Source organism: Manis pentadactyla, chromosome 12, assembly GCF_030020395.1.
Source record: "Manis pentadactyla isolate mManPen7 chromosome 12, mManPen7.hap1, whole genome shotgun sequence".
NCBI classification, from domain to species: Eukaryota; Metazoa; Chordata; class Mammalia; order Pholidota; family Manidae; genus Manis; species Manis pentadactyla.
Genome location: NC_080030.1, coordinates 13775001 through 13797226, shown reverse-complemented (window position 1 = coordinate 13797226; position 22226 = coordinate 13775001). Strand labels below are relative to the sequence as shown.

At 49.3% G+C, this 22226-nt stretch overlaps 1 protein-coding gene across 1 annotated transcript; it reads left to right on the top strand.

Moving 5' to 3' along the window:
* The first annotated feature begins 5591 nt into the window (after window positions 1-5591).
* On the top strand, window positions 5592-19999 carry LOC130679729 (interleukin-12 receptor subunit beta-1-like). The gene is made up of 16 exons (XM_057489166.1): window positions 5592-5668; window positions 5772-5963; window positions 6444-6613; window positions 7697-7836; window positions 10092-10125; window positions 10558-10683; window positions 11399-11481; window positions 12315-12552; window positions 14274-14441; window positions 15148-15285; window positions 15634-15783; window positions 16773-16778; window positions 17063-17197; window positions 18113-18218; window positions 18525-18606; window positions 19340-19999. The coding sequence occupies exons 1-16, from the start codon at window positions 5592-5594 to the stop codon at window positions 19685-19687; spliced, it is 2193 nt and encodes a 730-aa protein (XP_057345149.1). The 3' UTR covers window positions 19688-19999.
* The last annotated feature ends 2227 nt before the right edge of the window (window positions 20000-22226 follow it).

Here is a 22226-nt window from a genome sequence, read left to right as displayed (position 1 = left end):
AAAAATCAATGAAACCAAGAGCTGGTTCTTTGAGAAAACAAACAAAATAGATAAACCCCTAGCTAGACTTATTAAGAGAAAAAGAGAATCTACGCACATCAAAATAATCAGAAATGAGAAAGGAAAACTCATGAAGGACCCCACAGAAATATAAAGAATTACTAGAGAATACTATAAAAATCTATAAGATAACAAGCTGGTAAACCTACAAGAAATGGACAACTTCCTAGAAAAATACAACCTTCCAAGACTGACCAAGGAAGAAATAGAAAATCTGAGCAGACCAATTAACAGCAATGAAATTGAAGTGGTAATCAAAAAACTACCCAAGAGCAGAACTCCCGGGCCAGAAGGATTGACCGTGGAGTTTTATAAGACATACAGAGGAGACATAATGCCCATTCTCCTTAAAGTTTTCCAAAAAATAGAAGAGGAGGGAATACTTCCAGACTCATTCTATGAAGCCAGCATCACGCTAATACAAAAACCAGGCAAAGATCCCAACAAAAAAGAAAATCACAGACCAATATCCCTGATGAACATAGATGCAAAAATAATCAATAAAATATTAGCAAAATGATTTCAAAAATACATCAAGAGGATCATACACCGTGATCAAGTGGCATTCATCTCAGGGATGCAAGGATGGTACAACATTCGAAAATTCATCAACATCATCATCCACCACACCAACAAAAAGGAGGACAAAAATCACCTGATCATCTCCATAGACGGGGAAAAAGCATTCGACACAATTCAACATCCATTCATGATAAAAACTCTCAACAACATGGGTACAGAGGGCAAGTACCTCAACAGAATAACAGCAATATAGGAAAAACCCACAGTCAACATGATATTGAACAGCGAGAAGCTGAAAGCTTTTCTGCCAGATCGGAAACAAGACAGGGAAGCTCCCACTCCATGTAGTACTAGACACTGTATTGCTAGTACTGGAGGTCCTAGCCATGGCATTTACACAAAGCACAGAAATACAAGGAATCCAGATATGAAAAGAAGAAGTCAAACAGTCACTATTTGCAGATGACATGATATTGTTCATAACAAACCCTGAAGTCTCCACTCCAAAACTACTAGAACTAATATCGGAATACAGCAAAGTTGCAGGATACAAAAATTAATGCACAGAAATCTGACCCTTTCCTATACACTAATGAGGAACTAATGGAAAGAGAAATCAGGAAAACAATTCCATTCATAACTGCATCAACAAGAATAGAATACCTAGGAATAAACCTAACCAAGGAAGTGAAAGACCTACTATACCCTGAAAACTACAAGACACTCTTCAGAGAAATTAAAGAGGACACTAACAAACAGAAACTCATCCCATGCTCTGGGCTAGGAAGAATTAATATTGTCAAAATGGCCATCCTGCCAGAAGCAAACTACAGATTCAATACGATCCCTATCAAATCATCAACAGCATTCTTCAACGAACTGGAGCAAATAGTTCTAAAATTCATATGGAACCAGAGAAGACCCCGAATAGCCAAAGCAATCCTGAGAAGTAAGAATAAAGTCGGGGAGGGGAGATCTTGCTCCCCAACACCAAGCTCTACTACAAAGCCACAGTAATAAACAAGACAATCTGGTCCTGGCGCAAGAACAGAGCCACAGACCAGTGGAACAGCATAGAGTCTCCAGACATTAACCCAAACATATATGGTTAATTAATATGCGATGAAGGAGCCACGGATATGCAATGGGGAAATGACAGCCTCTTCCATATCTGGTGTTGGCAAAACTGGACAGCTACATGTAGGAGAATGAAACTGGATCACTGTCTTACCCCATACACAAAAGTAAATTCGAAATGGATCAAAGACTTGAATGTAAGTCATGAAAAAATAAAACTCTTAGGAAAAAACATAGGCAAAAATCTCTTGGACATAAACATGAGTGACCTCTTCTTGAACATATCTCCCCGGGCAAGGGAAACAAAAGAAAAAATGAACAAATGGGACTATATCAAGCTGAAAAGCTTCTGGACAGCAAAGGACACCATCAATAGAACAAAAAAGTATCCTACAGTATGGGAGAATATATTCGTAAATGACAGATCTGATAAAGGGTTGACATCCAAAATATATAAAGAGCTCACACACCTCAACAAACAAAAATCAAATAATCCAATTAAAAAATGGGCGGAGGAGCTGAATAGACAGTTCTCTAAAGAAGAAATTCAGATGGCCAACAGACACATGAAAAGATGCTCCACATCGCTTGTCATCAGAGAAATGCAAATTAAAACCAGAATGAGATATCACCTCACACCGGTAAGGATCGCCACCATCCAAAACACAAACAACAACAAATGTTGGTGAGGTTGTGGAGAAAGGGGAACCCTCCTACACTGCTGGTAGGAATGTAAATTAGTTAAACCATTGTGGAAAGCAGTATGGAGGTTCCTCATAAAGCTCAAAATAGAAATACCATTTGACCCAGGAATCCCACTCCTAGGAATTTACCCTAAGAATGCAGCAGCCCAGTTTGAAAAAGACAGATGCACCCCTATGTTTATCGCAGCACTATCTACAAGAGCCAGGAATTGGAAGCAACCTAAGTGTCCATCAGTAGATGAATGGATAAAGAAGTGGTACATACACACAATGGAATATTATTCAGCCATAAACAAATCCTACCATTTGCAACAACATGGATGGCGCTAGAGGGTATTATGCTCAGTGAAATAAGCTGGGCGGAGAAAGACAAGTACCAAATGATTTTACTCATATGTGGAATATAAGAACAAAGGAAAAACTGAAGGAACAAAACAGAAGTAGAATCACAGAACCCAAGAATGGACTAACAGTTACCAAAGGGAAAGGGAATGGGGAGGATGGGTTTGAAGGGAGGGAGAAGGGGGGTAAGAAGAAAGGGGGCCTTATGATTGGCATGTATAATGTCGGGGGGAGGGGGCACGGGGAGGGCTGTGCAACACAGGGAAGACAAGTAGTGATTTTACAGCATCTTACTATGCTGATGGACGGTGACTTTAATGGGGTTTGTGCAGGGGACTTGGTGATGGGGGATGTCTAGTAAACATAACGTTCCTCATGTAATTGCAGATTGTAGATTAATGATACCAAAAAAAACCCCCCCAAAAACAAAAAACACACAACAAAAAAAAAGCAGGTGTTGCACTACTTGTATCAGACAAAATTGACATCAAAACAAAGAAAGTAACAAGAGATAAAGAAGGACATTACGGAATGGTAACGGCAGCAGTCCAACAAGACGAGATAACCATTATAAATATATGTGCACCCAACACAGGGAGCATCGATACATGTGAAACAAATACTAACCGAATTAAAGGGGGAAATAGAATGCAATGCATTCATTCTAGAAGACTTCAACACACCACTATCTGAAAGGTCAGATCCACCAGACAGACAATAAGTAAGGACACAGAGGCACTGAACAAGACACCAGGAACAGATGGACCTGACAGACATCTACAGAACTCTACACCCAAAAAGCAGCAGGATACACATTCTTCTCAAGTGCACACAGAACATTTTCCAGAATAGACCACATTAGTAGGCCACAAAAGTAGCCTCAGTAAATTCAAAAAGATTGAAATTCTACCAAGCAACTTCTCAGATCAAAAAGCTATAAAACTGGAAATAAGTTATACAAAGAAAACAAAAAGGCTCACAAACACATGGAGGCTTAACGACATGCTGCTAAATAATCAATGGATCAATGACCAAATTAAAACAGAGATTAAGCAATATATGGAGACCAACAAATGACAACAACAGCACAAATCCCCGACTTCTGTGGGACGTAGCGAAAGCAGTTCTAAGACGAAAGTATATAGCAATCCAGGCCTGTTTAAGGAAGGAAGAACAATCCCAAATGAATAGTCTAAAGTCACAATTATTGAAACTGGAGAAAGAACAACAAATGAGGCCCAAAGTCAGCAAAAGGAGGGACATAATAAAGATCAGAGAAGAATAAAGCAATAGAAAAAAATCAATGAAACCAAGAGCTGGTTCTTTGAGAAAATAAACAAAATAGATAAACCCCTAGCCAGACTTATTAAGAGAAAATGAGAGTCTACACACATAAACAGAATCAGAAATGAGAAAAGAAAAATCACGACAGACCCCACAGAAATACAAAGAATTATTAGAGAATACTATGAAAATCTATATGCTAACAAACTGGATAACCAAGAAAAACTGGAGAACTTCCTAAAAAAATACAATCTCCAAGACTGACCCAGGAAGAAATAGAAAACCTAAGCAGACCAATTACCAGCAAACGAAACTGAATCGGTAATCAAAAACCTGCCCAAGAACAAAACCCCCGGGCCAGATGGATTGACCGCTGAATTCTATCAGACATATAGAGAAGACATAGTACCCATTCTCCTTAAAGTTTTCCAAAAAATAGAAGACGACGCAATACTTCCAAACTCATTCTATGAAGCCAGCATCACTCTAATACCAAAACCAGGCAAAGACCCCAGAGAAGAAAATTACAGACCAATATCCCTGATGAACATAGATGCAAAAATACTCAACAAAATATTAGCACACCAAATTCAAAAATACATCAAGAGGATCACACACCATGATCAAGTGGGATTCATCTCAGGGATGCAAGGAAGGTACAACATTTGAAAATCCATCAATATCATCCACCACATCAACAAAAAGGAGGACAAAAACCATAGGATCATCTCCACACACGCTGAAAAAGCATTCGACAAAACTCAACATCCATTCATGATAAAAACTCTCAAAAAAATGGGTGTAGAAGGCAAGTACCTCAACATAATGAAGGCCATATATGACAAGCCCACAGCTAACATCATACTTAACAGTGAGAAGCTGAAAGTTTTTCCTCTGAGATCGGAAACAAGAAAGGGATGCCCACTCTCCCCACTGTTATTTAACATAGTACTGGAGGTCCTAGCCACGGCAATCAGACAAAACAAAGAAATACAAGGCACCCAGACTGGTAAAGAAGAAGTCAAACTCTCACTATTTGCAGATGACATGACACTGTACATAAAAAACCCTAAAGGCTCCACTCCAATACTACTAGAACTAACATCTGAATTCAGCAGAGCTGCAGGATACAAAATTAATACACAGAAATCTGTGGCTTTCCTATACACTAATGATGAACGAGCAGAAAGAGAAATCAGGAAAACAATTCCATTCACAATTGCATCAACAAGAATAAAATACCTAGGAATAAACCTAACCAAGGAAGTGAAAGACCTACTATACCCTGAAATCTACAAGACACTCTAAACAGAAATTAGAGAGGACACTAACAAATGGAAAGTTATCCCATGCTCTTGTGTAGGAAGAATTAATATTGTCAAAATGGCCATCCTGCCTAAAGCAATCTATAGATTCAATGCAATTGCTTTCAAAATGCCAACAGCATTCTTCAACAAACTGGAACAAATAGTTCAAAAATTCATATGGAGCCACGAAAGACCCAGACTAGCCAAAGCAATCCTGAGAAGGAAGAATACAGCAAGGGGGATCTTGCTTCCCAACTTCAAGCTCTACTACAAAGCCACAGTAATCAAGACAAGCATGTGCAAAGGCTCTGAGGTGGGAGTGAGCCTGATGTGCCTGAGGACCCATGAGGAAGCTGATGTGGCTGCAGTAAGGTGAGCAGGTGGACATGGCAGGAGCCGGGTGGGAAGGGCAGAGGGAGGGCACTGGGAGTGGGTTTAGGCTGCAGTGACACCAGATTACACGACTGTCACAAAGATCCATCCTGGGGGTGCATCAGTACAGAGACTGCCGCACCCTATGGCCCATTCTCAAACCTCTGGCATGTCTTCTAGGCTCCGCTTCAGGCCCCAGGGACCTGACCTGCTACCGGGTGTTCAGCGCTGGTTACGAATGCTCCTGGCAGTATGAGGGTCCTGCGGCCGGGGTCAGTCACTTCCGGAGGTGCTGGTGAGGACCCCATCCCATTCCCCACACTCACCCCCATCTCATCCTTGCTCCTGGCTCCGTGACCCTGCTCTCTGACGTGTGACTTTGGCAGGGTCCTGGCCCCTTCCTGGGGCTCAGTATCTTATGGCCCTGTATTTTGGGGGCCCTGTATTCAGTGTGAGTGGGCATCCGTGTTGGGTGGCAGTTAGGGTCCCTCTAGCCCTTCCTTCATCACCCTCTCATTTATTCATCCATTTGTCCACCCATTCATCCATCCATTCATTTCTTCCTTCCCTCTGTGGCAGCCCATGCTGGGAGATTCTGGGGGTCCTCAAGCCCCTCAGTCCCAGGATGATTCCCCGGGGAACCCCCAGGCTGGGAAGGGGGAGTAGAAGGGGCAAGAAAGGATGCTGGGATGTGATGCACACTGCTGTGGCTGCTGAGACACTCTGGGGTCCACTAGGACCCCCAGGCTCAGCACCAACATCCTCCTTCCCACAGCCTCAGGCCTGGGCGCTGCTGCTACTTCGCCGCAGGATCAGCCACCAAGCTGCAGTTCTCCGACCAGGATGTGGTATCCGTGCTCTATGCTGTCACGCTCTGCGTGGAATCCCGGGCCGCGAACCGGACAGAGAAGTCGCCTGAGGTCACCCTGAAGCTTTATAGCTTGGGTCAGCTCCCTGTTCTCCTCTTTTCGGCCCCCACTTCCTCACCCAGAGAGGCCTCTGGTTTCCAAGCCTAGACCTTGGGGGATTCTGGCAAGGAGCTTGATAATGCCAACCATTTTCACATCACACACTGTTGCGTGGCATGGCAGAGTCTTGCACAGTCCCCCAATCCCCAGCTGCTGGACATTTGGATTACTTGTTTTCTCCCTGATACTGAAATGCTGCCACCAGGACCCCGTTACGCCTTTAATATCTGTTTCCATGACTCAACCACATGCGTTTAGCATATAGTTATTGAGTTCTACTGGGTGCCATGCTGAATCACAGCAGGCATGGCCAAGGTCAATGGAGGTTGTAGCCCAGGTGGGGCTAGGATAAGGCAAGTGAGACACCCACCTTGGCCACACAATTTTAAGGGTGTGTCAAAAAAAACTCAGTTCTGTCAATATAAACAATACTGTAATGCAACATTTGAATAAGATCAAAATTAATGCAAAAAAGTCCATGAAGAACAAAATATCAAAATTTTAAATAAAGATAGGATCTTCCCCTGTATGTGTACAGCCTTGCCTCTCTTGTCTTCCCGATCCCAGCTCAGTCTCTGCCTTCACGGAGCCCAGAGTAAGGTGGGAATGATGGGCAAGGCCTGATCATGCCACATGATGGATACCGGTAGGGGGTCAAGGGGGCCTCCAGGTCATGCCGAACCCTGAATAAAAAGGACCCAGAAAGAATAAAGGTGCGGCAATGGGCAGCTTCTAGTCAGAGGGCAAAACCTACAGAGAAATCAAGTCACTAAGCCTCTCATCAATAATTTTCAAAAGTGCCTATCTCACCACAGTGGTACCAGCGAGGAGTACCATTAGGATGCAGATTTTCACTATCAAAATGCTGTGTATAAATCTTGACTCTTTGGCCCATTGAATCCAAGGCTTGGATAGAAACTGTCAAGGTGTTCCTGATTCACATTTGGGGGACTCAGTTGGTTACCTGGGGCTGGGTGGGGCATGGACAGTTTTTCTGGAATTTGCAGAACCAGTTCATACATATGCTGGTTCCCCTCCCCAACCCCTCTTATGCTTCCAGTTAAATATGACCCTCTGCCGGAAGACATCAAGGTGTCCACGACAGCAGGGCAGCTGCGCATGGAGTGGGAGACCCCAGCCCGCCAGGATGGGGCTGAAGTGAAGTTCCGGCACCAGACACCTGGCAGCCGTTGGAAGTTGGTAAGTTGACTCTCCAGGTCAGGGGGTGTGCAGAGCCCTCTCCCAGGACACCTTCACCCCTCAAATTAATTTCACCATATTTACAACCTCACCCGTCGAACCCAATCCAACTCTTGCCCCATGTCTAGCCACTGGGGTGTCTCTGATACTCAGATCTGATTGTGACCTCTCTGACTCACACACCCTCCATGGCTCCCTAGTACCTTCAGAAGGGCATTCTCATCCTTGGCTGACCCCATGTGCTCTCACCTGTCTCTTGCTTCCTCTGCGCCCCTCCTGAATGGCTGTCATTCTCTGCCCATGCCCTGGATTTCCAGAGACATTATCTTTGCACACACAGTTTCCTTCACCTGCATGCCCTCCTTTCCATCTGAGCACATGAGAATCCAGCCCACCTTCAGGGTCCAGCTTAAGGGCTACCTCTTCCAAGAAGCTACCTTCCATCCATTCCTCCCTTCCTTTTTTCTTTTTTTGAGATGTAACTGACATACAACATTACATTAGTCTCAGGTATAAAACAGATTCGATATTTGTATATGTTGTGAAATGATCACTGCAATAAGCCTTAGTTAACATCCATCACCACATGTAATTACACATTTTATTTTCTTACGATGAGAACTTTTAGGATCTACTCTCCTAGAGACTTTCAAATACACAACACAGTACTGTTAACTATAGTCACGGTGCTGTACATGACATCCCCGTGACTTATTTTATAACTGGAAGTTTGTACCCCTTTTGCCTCCGTTCGCCCATTTTGCCCACCCCTACTCCCCACTGCTGGCAATCATCAATTTGTTATCTGTTTCTGAAGTCGGTTTTGTTTTGCTTTTTTGTGTTTTAGATTCCACATGTAAGTGAAATCATACAGTATTTGTCTTTCTCTGTCTGACTTATTTCACTTAGCAAAATACCATGAAGGCCCATTCATGTGATTGCAAATGGCAAGATGTCCTTTTTTATGGCTGGATAATATTCCATTGCATAGATATATACCACTTCTTCTTTATCCATTCATCCGTTAATGGACACCTAGGTTGCTTCCATGTCTTGACTATTGTACATAATGTTGCAATGAACAGAGAGGTCCAAGATACTTTTTTGAGTGAGCTTTTGTTTCCTTCAGATAAATACCCAGAAGTGGGATTGCTGTATGGTAGGTAGCTCTGTATTTAATTTTTTGAGGAACCTCCGTGCCGTTTTCCATAGTGGCCATGCCACTTTGCATTCCCACCACCAGTGCACAGGGTCCCCTTTTCTCCACATCCTCGCCAACACTTGTTATTTCTTGTCTTTCTGGTAATAGCCATTCCTACAGGTGTGAGGTGGCATCTCACTGTGGTTTTGACTTGCATTTCCCTGATTAGTGATGTCGAGCATCTTTTCACACGTCTGTTGGCCACACAGATGTCTTCTTAGGATCTTCATTACTCTTCAGCTGCTCTTGATTGCCTCCTCTGCTCCCCAAGGGCAGGGCAAGCCTGGGTCCACAAGAAACCTCAGCCCTGACCTAGTCCCCAAGGAGCCCGTGGTTTGGGAGGAACAGAGAGCCCTACCCTCTGAGTTGTGGCATCACCTCCTCCCTCAGACTGGGAGCACCTGGAGGCCAGGAAGTCAGCTTCAGGCCTTTCATCCCCCTAAGTGTGGTGTGTCTTTCTGAACCTCGGTTTCTCCACTAGGACAGTGGGTAGAGATCAGCCAGACGCAGGCGACATGGGACCCCTGATGGGGAGAGACATCTATCTCCCTATGTTTTATTTCCAGCCCCTTGAGCACACTCTGCAGTAGTGACGCTTAACTTGGCTCTGCCCGCCCCCAATACCACAGACAGACAGATTTTGCCTCCTGAAATAATTTCTTTTTTCAGGGAAATGCAAAATAATAATTTTGCTCCTAAAATAATCCTTTTAAATAAACTTTCTAATTCTGGAATAATCTTAGATGATCAGAAAAGTTACAAGGAAGTACAGAGAATTCCTGTAGAAACATCTCCCAGCTTCCCTGCGTATTCACGTCTTACATTCCTGAGTGCGTTTGTCATTGCTGAGATGAACGCTGCTACGTTGCTATCAACTAAACTCCAGAGGTTATTTGGATGTCATCTGGTTTTCCAAGAATGTCCTTTCTTGCTCCTGGATCCAATCCGTGCTTCCACATTGCATTTCACAGAGTTAATTGTTTAAAATTTCAACAGAGCTAATACCTGTCAACACCAACATGTAAAACAATATAGGAATACTGTCTCATCCTAGGGTGGCTGCGGACATCAGGCTGATGCTGGCTTCGGTGAGAATAATAGTAACAACAGCTGCAGCAAGTTAGCATTCATTGAGCACCAACTGTGTGCCAGGCCCAGTGCTAAATTCTTTGCGTGCCTGTTGGCCCACCCTGTAGCTCAGTATTGGATTATTCCCATTTCACAGGTGAGGAAACAAATTCTTAAGGGTGAGAAGCTCTTGGACAAGGTCACATCCCAGTGGGTGGCCTTCCTGGGGCTTGAACCTGGGGCAGGGACAGAAGTGTGGGATCCTTGAGGCCCCAAAAGGACAGGGCCAACCTATTCTTGCTGTGACTCCAGGACCCAGCACAGTTGGCAGTCACTAAGTGCATGTACATAGTTGATACTCGGTAAGTACATGATGGCTCAGTGACCAGTGCCAAGCCCTGGTCACATGGGGGACAGCCCCTCGGCCTGATGTTCGGCCTGTTTCTTGCCAGAGTCATGCCTCTGTCCCCTGGAGATGGATGCAGCCCAGGAATTTCAGCCACGGAGGCGGCAGCTCTCAGCCGCAGCTCCGGGAGGTCCCTGGAGTGGCTGGAGCAGCTCTGTGTGCATCCCCCCTGGTGAGAGCACCCGGAGATGCAGGAACTGGGGCGGGCATTAGAAACCAGTGGGGGGTATTTGAAATCAGGCGGTGAGTGTTAGAAATAAGGCAGCAGGAGAAGTTAGTGAAATTCACAAAAGGTGGCAGGGCAGTGAGTAAGATTCACTTTGTAAAATGTGGCCAGTCCATATCTAAAAAGAAGACATCTCTCTGTCTTTCTCTCTTTCCATTTTGTTTGGTTGGTTTTGCTCTTTTAAAGCCACAGAGGTGTTGACAGGTGACACTGGCTGTGTCATGAAAACATTCTTTCCCAAATGGCACAGGAAGCTCGAGACGGGAATGGAGAGGTGGCCCGGGAGGGAGGGATGGATGGAGTGACTGTCATTTGCCCCCTCTGCCCTGTAATCTGGGGCCTCCTCCTGCCCAAGTACATTCTCTGCTGGGAAACAACTCCAAGGGTTGTTTTCAGATTTTTAAAAACACTGTGGTAAAAAAAAGCATAACATAAAATGTACCATTTAAACCATTTTTAAGTGTTCAGTTCAACAGTTTAAAATAGTTTCACATTGTTGTGGAATGGATCTCCAGGTTTTCAGATCTGGAATGCTATTTAACAATTCATGGGAATCTCGTGTTTCTTGGGAAGGAAGGTAAAGGTCCCCCAACCTAGGTCTGCAGGAGGCTGTGAGGAAGGGCACCGGCCCCATTATCTCTGTCTTAGTGTCTCATTGCAGAAACTACCCCACAGCCTGAGGTGAATTTCTCGGTGGAGCCCCTTGGCCTGGATGGGAGAAGGCAGGTGGCCCTGCACTGGCAGGTAACAGGGCCACTACAGGGCCATGGGGTGATCTGGGGCAGTGGGGAAGGAGCCGAGAGGCTGCAGTGGAGGTGCACAGGCAGGAGACAGAGAGGGTTGAGACATGGAGGTGGCAGAACTGGGAGGCCTGCAGGTAACTCTGAAGGTAGTGGGGAGCCACGGAGCGTGTATGAGCAGGGGAAGGAGATGCCTGAACTCAGGTGTTCACAGGATCTGTCTGGATGCCAGAACAGATTGTGGGGAGCTCAGGAGGAAGTCAAGGGCCAGGAAGGAGTCGACTGTGTTGGTCTGAATGGGAGATGATTTCTCTGAAGTTCCCCAAACAGTCCATTAAGTACAGTCTGACTAGCCTCATTTTACAGAAAAAGGAAACTGAGGCTCAGAGGGAAAATCTCTTGCCAGAGTCCGGGGAAAAACCACCAAATATTCCACCCCTGGCTTTGCCATAATAGATTCAGCCAGGGACCTAAGGGCTGTCAGTAAGGTCGCTGGGAAGTTCCTTTGCTTCCTGGGTTTTCTCTAATTTAAATTCCTTATTAGGAAACATTTCTAGGCTTGAGTTAACTGGGCCCAAAGATGGAAACATTTTTTTACCCCTGGCCCTCAGTGGGTTTTGCCAAATTATTTTCTCCCAAAACTAATGTGCACTGGACAAGAATACCGGTTTCCCAGCAGCCTTGCCAGCATCAAGGTTTATTATTTTTCAAAATTTTGGCACAGATCATAAGCTGTGGCCTGTGGGTCGGTCTGTGTCCGTGGGCCGCTCCCTGGTATATCACAGGGACAGTGAGCACGTTCAGGTCTCCATGAACCATCTCTGGCACTCACGACAGCTGCCCCAGTTGGAGGCTCCGGAAGGCTGCCTCAGGCCCAGCTCTGGCATGGAGGTGACCTACTACATCCACCTGCACATGCTGTCCTGGCCGTGCAAGGGCAAGGCCACGGGGATGCGGCATCTGAGGAAAGTGCTTATGCTCTCGGGCGCCGCCTACAACCTGACTGTGGTCTCCTGGAATCGCTTCGGCCCCGGCTCAAACCAGACGTGGCACATTCCTGCCCACACCAGCACAGGTGCCTCCTCCGGGTAGGAAGGGCTGCGGGGGGCACCTCGGAGCTGAGCGACTCAGCGCGACTAGAGTGAGCTCGGTGGGGCACAAATACCTGAGGGGTGTCCAGTTTCAGAGGATGTCAAAAATCTTAATCGAGACACAGAATGTTATAACACAACGTATTTTCAAAGGCGAACTGGGAAACTACAGTTGCCAGGCTAACTGCCTGTTTTTATAAATAAAGTTTTATTGGGACCAGGGACAGGGTCAGGGTCTGGCGTGTGAGGCAGAGTCAGGCAAGTACAGGACTGGTCCTATCTTAATTTTAAAATCTTTATATTTTGTTTATTATATATATATACACACACACACGTTATATATAGGAACACATATGTTTATATTATACACATATGTACATATGTTTATACATATATTTATATAATGAAAATAAAGATTTATATTTATGTGTCTATGTAGGTAATTGACATATACATCTTATTGAGGTGAAATTTACATACCAAATTAACCATTTTAACATGTATGATTCAGTGGCATTGAGTGCACTCGCAAAATTGTATAACCCCACCTCTGGTTTGAGAGCATGCCCATCACCCCATGAGACCCCAACCCGTGATCAGCCACCCCCCACCCCCCTCATGCAGCCCCTGGCACCCACTGATCGATCTTTCTGCTCTGTAGATTGACCCATCCTAGACATTTCATACAAATGGAATCACACACTGTGTGGCCTCATGTCTGGCTTCTTTCATTCAACATGATGCTTTTGAGGTTCATCCACACTGTAGCATGGATCACGGCTTCATTCCTTTTAGGGCCGAGTAATATCCCACTGTATGGATGGGCCATGTTTTGTTTATCTATTAATCCACCCTCAGACATTTGGGCTGCTGCCCATCACATATTCTTGCATTCCTTTGGCTTTTAAACAAATATTGCATTAAAATGGTTTTTATCCGACTTGAGTTACTCGGTGCCTCACTGGCCTTACCCTGACGGTAGCCCTGCTGCGCACCCAGCAGCCCTGGGAGGGCAGGTCTGCTACAAGGACACGATTTTCAGAGATGAGATACCTGAGGCTCAGAAAGGTAAGGTACTTCACCTTTTAGCTCCTGGCCCGGTTTGGCCCATGGCTTTGCTGTGTGACGGGCTGGTGGCTCCCCCTCTCTGAGCCTCAGTTTCTGTATTGTTGGGGTGATCACATCCCACTTTGTAGCAAAGTACGCACTCAGCAGTGGTTTGGTGCATAAAGGTGGTGCTCAGTAAACGGTAGTTGTCTTCAGAATCAGAAGCAGCACCTCCATCTCTGAGTTTGTGGCTAATGCCCTTGCTGTAGGGAGTGGGAAACATGAGCCCAGGGGATTGACTGGGAGTATCCTTGGGCCTCGAGCCTTGGCCAGCCCAGGCGGCCCGTCCTGCCCCATGCCCACCTAGCATGGTGGGGGGCAGGGCAGCCCAGCAGCACAGGGAGCACTGGTGGTGGGTGTCCTGGTGGGGAACCCATGGTCAGGCTGGAAGAGGACTCAGCTCAGTCAGACAGCTGCTGTCACCCCCTCTGTGCCCGGCCTCCAACCTGGCAGCCCCCAGCTTGGGGAGACAGCCATACACAGACACTTCTGCCCCCGTGGGCTTAGAGCTTGGCCAGAGGGTGGGATGGGGCTGCTGGGGCCTTTGGGTGGGAGAGAGTGACCCAATATCCTGATGCGCTTGCCTGTCTCCTTCCAGAACCAGGAGCTCTGAGCGTCAGGACTAGAGTGGCTGGGACCACTATGCAGTGGCCAGCCCGGGCCCAGGGCCTGACATACTACATTGAGTGGCAACCTCGGGGCTGGGACGGAAGCCTCGCTGCCTACACCCTGATCGCACCCCGGGACCGGAACCCTGCTGGCATGGGTACTGTAAAGTCGGGGTTCCTGCCTCTGCTTCTGTGCCCTCCGTTAGAGCTCCTGGTCAGCTCAGACCTGCAGGGCTGTCCATGTGGAGTGTCTGAAGCCCAGAGAGGTCTTGCCACTTGCCCCAAGTCACATAGAGGTAGGGACCACCTATGACTCATCCTCTCCTACCCATGTGGGTCTGGAGCCTCCTGCTGGGATCCTGGGGTGTCAGGGTACAGCCGCGGGCAGATTGCACTGCAGCAGGTAATGAGTCTCACATCCTAGGGTGTGTGTAAAACATTCCCCCATGGCAGAGAAGGTGGCAGCTAACAAGCTGCTGGTGGCAAATTAATGAGGCCTCTATAGGGAAATGTGGGGGCTGGGGGCACATGGCAGCCTCTCACTCTCCCATTTACTATCCTGGGTCTGGCTGGGCCCCCAGAAACTTCAACCTCAGTTTTGGCCCTCGAGGAGCTCCCATCCTGGGGAGCCAGAAATACAAACATCCACAGCCCCAAGGAGAAAGGGCTGGGCTGGACGGAGGGGGTGGGAAAAGGTTGTGGGGGGCAAGGGAAGGGATTCTGGAGGAGGGGACATTGGTGCAAGGGCTTTGAACCATGAATAGCAGTGCTCTAGGAGTTCCCGACAGATGGCACAGACAGTTCAAAGGTGCAGAGGTGGAAATACAGCCTATTTACTAGCCTGGCCCTTGCTAATCCTTCCAGCATCCCATACCTGGAGCCAAGCAGCTGGGGCGATGGGGCAGAAGACGTGTTATCACGTCATGATCTTTGCCTCTGCACATCCGGAGAAGCCCACCTCGTGGTCCACAGTCTTGTATTCCTACCACTTTCGGGGCAATGGTAAGTGGCGCAAACCTGCAGGGTGGTCTCTGTGGAGGACGTGGCAGTGGTCTTGGGTATCAGGAAGAGGGACGAGCATTTAGAGGCACCATGTGTCAGGCCCTGGCCAGAAGATGGACACATAGAAGTCACCTCAGTTGATTGCTAAGACACCCCAAGCAGCATTGCACCATTTCATAGATAAGCAAACTGAGGCCAGAGAGGAGAACAGGTGATGGCGGATTCAAACCCGGTCCCACCTGACTCTGTGGCCATGTTCTCCTGGGCCTCTGGCGGGGCTGGCTGGGCGTACAGGCGGCGCTCAGCCAGCACTCTGGGAGCTGACCCCGGCAATGGCGCTGGTTGCAGCCTCAGGAGCCGGGAGCCCACAGCACGTGTCGGTGAGGAAACTCAGCCGGGACTCAGTGTCCGTGGCCTGGACGCCGTCCCCACTGAGCCTCTGCCCTGGCGCCCTGAAGGAGTACGTCCTGCGCTGCCAGAATGAGGACAGCAACCAGTGTCAGGTAAGTGCGGCAGCACGGGCCTGGCTGGGGAAGGAGGGGGTCTGGGCTTGAGCTCTGTCTTGCTGTGTGACCAGGGGACCTCACTGTACCCACTCGGGGCCTTTTCACACCCATAAAATAAGGTGGTTGGACTCAAGGGTCTTGGCTACCCTTTCCAGACCCCCAGAGAGGTCCCAGTGGGCAGCGGCTTAGTGCTCATGATTGCCGGGCAAATGGGTAGCAAGCCCTCACGTGCATCAGCAACTCAACTCCCACAGAGCAGAGGCAGACAGTCTCAGGAAGGCAAGAGGTGAGAATGTAGGGGGAGGGTCTATCACCAGGACTTACCCCGTCCTCTCTTCCTGGGTGACACAGCCTTGCAAATACAGCCTCGCCCACCCAGCACCCACAGCCACAGGCCAGGCCACTGAGGCCATGAGTTCGTGTCTTGCCTTCCCAGCCAGCGTCCAGCAGGAGGCAAGGCAGGACTTTGGGAGGGAGGAGGAGAGATGCTCTGGCATCAAAGACACACATCCTGCCATCAGCCTCGCCATCCCTCCGTTGTTTAGAGGGCAGAAATGGGGCCAAGTGGGGGCTGGGGGCTTATTCAGGGTGGCACAGCTGGACTCAGCCTATTTGCTGAAAATCAATTTGCCAGAAAGCCAAATTGCTGAAGATCAACGTACCAAATGCCCGTTTAGCCAAACTGACCAGATGCCCCAAAATTTCCACTGAAGAATATTCCTCTTGAATAGAGGAAAAAGTTAGGGCTTTAGGGTTCTAGGAATTTGTACTTCTCTTTTTAAGGATGTTTATGGAATGCTGTATTCGTTAAAGCTGTTCAGTTCACAAACACTGAGGTCCTACAGTGTACTTAAGTGCTGGGGACACTGGGGGAGCAAGTTAAACAAAGTTAAAGTTGACCTTGGCCTTGGCCTTGACCTTAAAGTGGTGAGGGAGGAAGCCATGCAGGTATCTGGGGAAAGGTGAACCAGGTGTGGGGAGCCTCCAGTGCAAAGGCCCTGAGGTAGGACTGAATCTGATCTTTTAGGCATCTGGGAGGAAAAAGCAGATGGGGCAGGAGGGGAGTGAGCAAAGAGCCAGTGGAGGTGAAAACTGGAGAAAAATAGCATCATGCCCTGAATATTTTGATGAAGAACAGTTCTCTAAATAAATTGGGGGTGAATGGGTGTATTAAGGGGAGAATTTTCAGCAACATGGCCATCCCATCATGCAAGCTCAGCCTCTGGGGAGTAAAGCTGCACCAGGGATGCATGTGTGCCTCTGTCCTGCAGAGCTGTCTGTGAAGCCCACAGAGACCCGGGTCACCCTCGGCAGCCTGCAGGCTGGTGCATCCTATACTGTGCAGGTGCGTGCACACGCGGTGACGCAGTGGGGCGCCTGGAGTCAGCCCCAGCACTTTAGCATCGGTGAGTGGAGGGCAGGGGAGGCGGGGCTAGGTAGTCACCTAGTATGTACTGCCCCTTCCCACGTCTCTGCAAGCAGTCCCACCTGGCCCTGCTCCGTGGCCCCCCATGCATTGCTCTCAGGAGAAAGTCCCAGCCTGGCCTGCTCCCACCTCCTTCACCAGCTTGTCACCTGCCGCTTTCCCTCATGAACCTTCTCTCACACCCCTGTAGCCTTGCCCATGAAGCCCCTCTGCCTGGAATGCATCTTCTCTCTATCGTCAAACTCCTTTTCACCTTTCAAAGCTCAGCTCAAAAGCCTCCTCCTCCAGCAAGCCTTCCAGGCTTTCCCTCAGCAGAGACTGACTGGCACCTTGGGAGTAGGTAGGAGTGTGTGTGTCTTGGCTCTGCCTCCCCCAGCCTAGGGTCTCCTGGGGAGTGGCAGGGAGCAGGGGGTGCTATTTATTGAGTGAATGAATGACCACCAATGAATGTGTGTCTCTGTCATCACAAAGATAAGGAGGTGGGCTCTGTTGTCTTGGGGATCATGACCCTTAGGGATTGGAGACCAAATGACCCCTGTTCCTGCTAGGGTCCCTGCCTGTTGTCCTTGCAGTGAAATCTGGCCTCAAGAGGGCCAGTCAGTCAGGCTTGGTGTGGGGAGGGCAGTTCTGGGACCAGGGCAGCAATATACAGGCCGCACCCGCGGGCCCTCGGCGCTGGTGTCCTGAACACTGGCGGCGTGTCAAGGCCTTTACCCCACAGACACGGCACAAGGGGGTTTCTTTGTCTCCCACTTCAAAGGTGAGGAAATCGAGGCATGGAGGGGCCGTGATGTGCCAGGGTCAGCAGCAGGTTGATGGGAGGCCTGCCCTCCCCGCCCTCCCCAAGGAGAGGCGGGAGGTGTCCCTCCCCCAACCCAAGCTCTCCCCTCCGCAGAAGTCCAGGTCTCTGAGTTGTCGGATTTGTCCATATTCCTAGTGTGTCTGGGGAGCTTTGTGAGCATCCTTCTCCTGGGCATCTGTGGGTACTTCAGCCTGAACAGGTAACTTGCACCCTCTCCTCCAAGACGATCCATAATAGCAATAATCATAACAGTAATAACTGTTCACACCAGCTAGGTATTTGTGCCCACTTTACAGATAAGGAAACTGAGGCCCAGGTGGTCACGTTCAGGGCATCTGGCAGTGGGGGGTTTGGACCTGGGTCTGTTAGACTCCTGTAGCCCCTCCCTCAATCCACACCTTCACTCCCTTTAGAACCTAATAAGAGATTTAAAAAAATAAATCAGAAAAGTTAAAAAGTAACATTGGAAGCACTGTTCCTCTGACCGGCTTCCCTTCTTTCCCAGGGCCGCACGGCACCTGTGGCCGCCCCTGCCCACACCCTGTGCCAGCAGCGCGGTCGACCTCCCTGGCAGCCAGGGGAAGCAGGTAAGGGCTCCTTTCAGAACTCCAGGTCCTGCTTATTGGGTCCATACTGTGGGCCAGGGCTCTGCAGGGTAATGGCCATACATTAGCTCATTTTTTTCTCCCCAACCCACTGAGGCATGGACTCCAAACGCCTGTCCCGTTTTACAGATGGGTGAGCAGTGGCTCACAGAGGAACCTCCCGTGGGTCATTTCCTAGTAACAGAAACAGCTCAAAGTGATTTTGACAGAGGGGACCCCGATGGGGGAAAAAAAATCCAGAGTGGTAGGCTTCAGGTATGGCTGGATCCATCTGTCTGGGCTGCTGTTCTGCCCGCAGGGTCTTCTCTCTCAGGCAAGCTCGGTCTTCCCCCTGTGGGAGCTGGCTGTCCTTTTCCCCCATTCGCTGCAGCAAAAGACGCAGCGCCATCACTGATTGAACCAGCATGGGTAACATGCCCATCCCTGAACTTATCACTGGAATCAGGGGGCTGGAGTGCTCTGACTGGCTGGGCACAATTGCCCTGCCCTACCGCATCAAGTGCGAAGAGGAGCAGCAATTTCCCAAAAAGAAATGGGGTCCCTTCCTAAGAGGGTCTGAAGGGGGTCACTGAGGCAGACTTGATCTTTTAATTGATCTCAGGATTTTAAGAGAATTTAGCCAGCAGGGACATGGACCACCCCAGGTGGAGGGTGGGATTGTGTGGATGGGAAGTAGGGATCCGTCCACAGCCTTGGCCCTACTCTCCCTTTCCAGGCATGGCAGTGGACCAGCCCAGTGGACTTCCTGGAGGAGGCAACACCAGAAGATATCCTGGTGGTGAACATGTCCTGGGACAAAAGTGAGAGGGCTGACCTGGACACCCCCGGGCCTTTCACAGAGAAGACACAGCTGCCTCAGGGCACCCCTCAGCCAGCCCTGGACACGGAGCTGCCCTTGGAGGATGTGACACAGATGCATGGACACCCCACGGCCAGGGCTCTGGAGCCTCGTGGGCAGGATGGTCTGGAGGGCAGCCCTGCGCAGCTGGCTGGACTCCCACTGCTGCTCGGAGATCTAATGCAGAGCCCCAGGTTTAGTGGCTCCCAGCACCTGGAGGCCTGAGGGAGAAACAGGAACGTCTGTCTGGTCTTTTGGATGGGAAGACTGATGAAAGCTGGTTATTATGTGCTTATTGTACACCCAGCCTGTTCCATCCACTCACATGATGCCCTGAACCCCCATAACCCCCTGGAGAGGTGCATGGCTGTTGTATTTTACGGATGTGACCACGAAGGCTCAGAGAGGGTGGTGGCTAACCCGATTCCAGCATGGGCAGGACTCAAACTGGGGCCAAGGGGCCCAGACCCCATTCCTGCCCCCAGCTCAGGCCTCACTCTCCTTCGTTCCCCCACCTACTCTGTCTGGCACCTGTGGTGGGAGCCCTAGAAAGCACCATAAACGAGTGGCTACACTGGGCCCTGGCCTGACATCCAGGGGGCATGGACAGGCACTGTCACTGGTCTATTCAGGGGTGGAATAGGCAGGAGAGGGCCCAAAGGGGGCTGCTGCTGATCCTAGGACCCTGGGCTGGGTGTCCTGTCCCAGAAGCACTGGATGGGGAGGTTGGGTGCAGAGCTCAGCCACACTGCAAGACGTGGGAGGATCCCGGTGTGGGAAAAGGAAGGGGGATCCCAAGCATTCTGAGGGAGGTGGTGGGCCCTCCCTGGCTTCAGTCTCCCCTGTACAATGGGGGTGGTGGTAATGTTGACCTTAAAGAGCTGTTCTGGGGTGGGGCAGGTGCATCTAAGGCTTAATAAATGAACCTCCTATTAGGTATCCGCTCCCCCAGCCAAAGCCTGGCTGTGCTGCTCAAAACCCCCTAGCTGGAAAATTCATTCATTCTTTCCAGGTGCACTTATTAATCTTTCCCCCTGGCGCCCCAGGAGCACCCACTCTGGGGGAGACAGCTGGATGGTCACTCGGAACTCTGCAAAATCACGCCTGAGCAAAGGGAGGGACGGCCGGAGGGGGAATGGGGCGGGATACCCCTATAACAGAAGCCTTGGTCCGTCCATCAGCCCAGACCCGAGACCTGGGGTTCCTTGCTCCTCACACCCAAAGCCACGCAGGAGGACCTGTGCCCACCTCCCCCGTACACACCCCGACAGCGCCATCCTTCAAGGAGTTTGTCGCAGATTCCCCGCCCCCCCCCATGGCCACCAGGCGGCAGCAGTGGCACATGTCCCCCAGGCCCACCCCGCCCTGCTCCCAGCCACCTCTCATGGAGTTTGCAAAACAGACTTCTCCGTTTTTTTCTTTTTTTCCCCTTTAAAAATTCAAATATACTTGACATACAATATTGGTTTCAGATGTACAACATGATGACCCCATAATTATATATTTATGAGATGCTCAACGAGATCAAGTTTTTGGTTTTAATGGGGGACGAGGCAAGATGGTGTTGGAAGTGGAGAGTAAAACCCAGAATCTCTGAATTTTGTGGCAAAGGAGACAAGGCCTCTGGGCTAGGGAGGCCCAAGGCAGAAGGCCAGGTCCTGCCCTTTTTCGGGGTGCTCAGTTTCCCTATCTGTGCCTTTAGAAGGGGAGACGGAGGCCCCAGGGCCCCAGCTACAGTGACTGCTCACTGCTCCACGAGTGCCCCTTCCCTGGATTGGCCACCTCCTAGCTTTTGCTCAAGCCGTGCTCCAGGGGTGAGTTTGGGGCACCAGGCATGCCCTCCCTTGAAGACCAATTCTCATTCCTTAGGGCTGGACTCCAGCCTAGTGGCACGGCCAAGCGGACAGACCGGACGGGATGCCGGGTCAGGAACCACATGAGAAAGACCCTAGAGACCTGACTTCACAGGGGCTCAGAGCTACCCGCAAGTCCAGAATGGCACCTAAGCCCCCCATGAACAGCCTCCAGGGAAACTCTAGGAAGCTGTATGTCCCGATGGTGGTCATCCAGTCTTGTGCCCAGTAGTAGCAGAGCACCCAGCTTGGTGCCCTCTGGTACTGATGACAAATTCAGCCCCACACACAGCCCCTGGGTCCAAGCCCTGGGCATTAGATTCTCACTGAGCATCACCTGAAGCTCTTGCTGAAAGGAACGGGGAAATGGACACCCTGTTCCTACCGGGAGCAGGCTGAGACTGCCTGGAAGAGAAGCCTGCAGGGAGGACAGCGGCCCAGACAGACAGACCCCAGTCCTCAGATCTAGCCATGCCTGACGCCCACCACTCTGGGATTTTTTTTCATCACAGTCTCTTTTTACTGAAGCCACCTCAGATTCTGTCTTTCCATCTAGAAAATGGCCTACAGGAGATTCCTCTCTGGGCCTTTGTAAAGTAGAAAGGAGTTCAGAGCACTGGTTTTGGGCCCTATCTCTAGGTTTGGGCAACCCTGCCAGGCAGAGCCCTGGCCCAGGGTTAACTGAGTACCTGCTGTATACACAATACTTTGGACTCACAAGTGTCTGTCCAGCAGCTCCTCCCAGCAGCTCCAGGAGTCAGGACTGTGGGAGACCTCATTCAGAGCTCCATTCATTCACTGATGTAGGAAGTCAGTGCTCAGCACCTGTTGTATACGAACCCCTTTCTCTCACAGGTCAGAATAAGTCCCATCTGCCTGGGGTGGGGGTTATAGGTCATAGCCTAGGGACC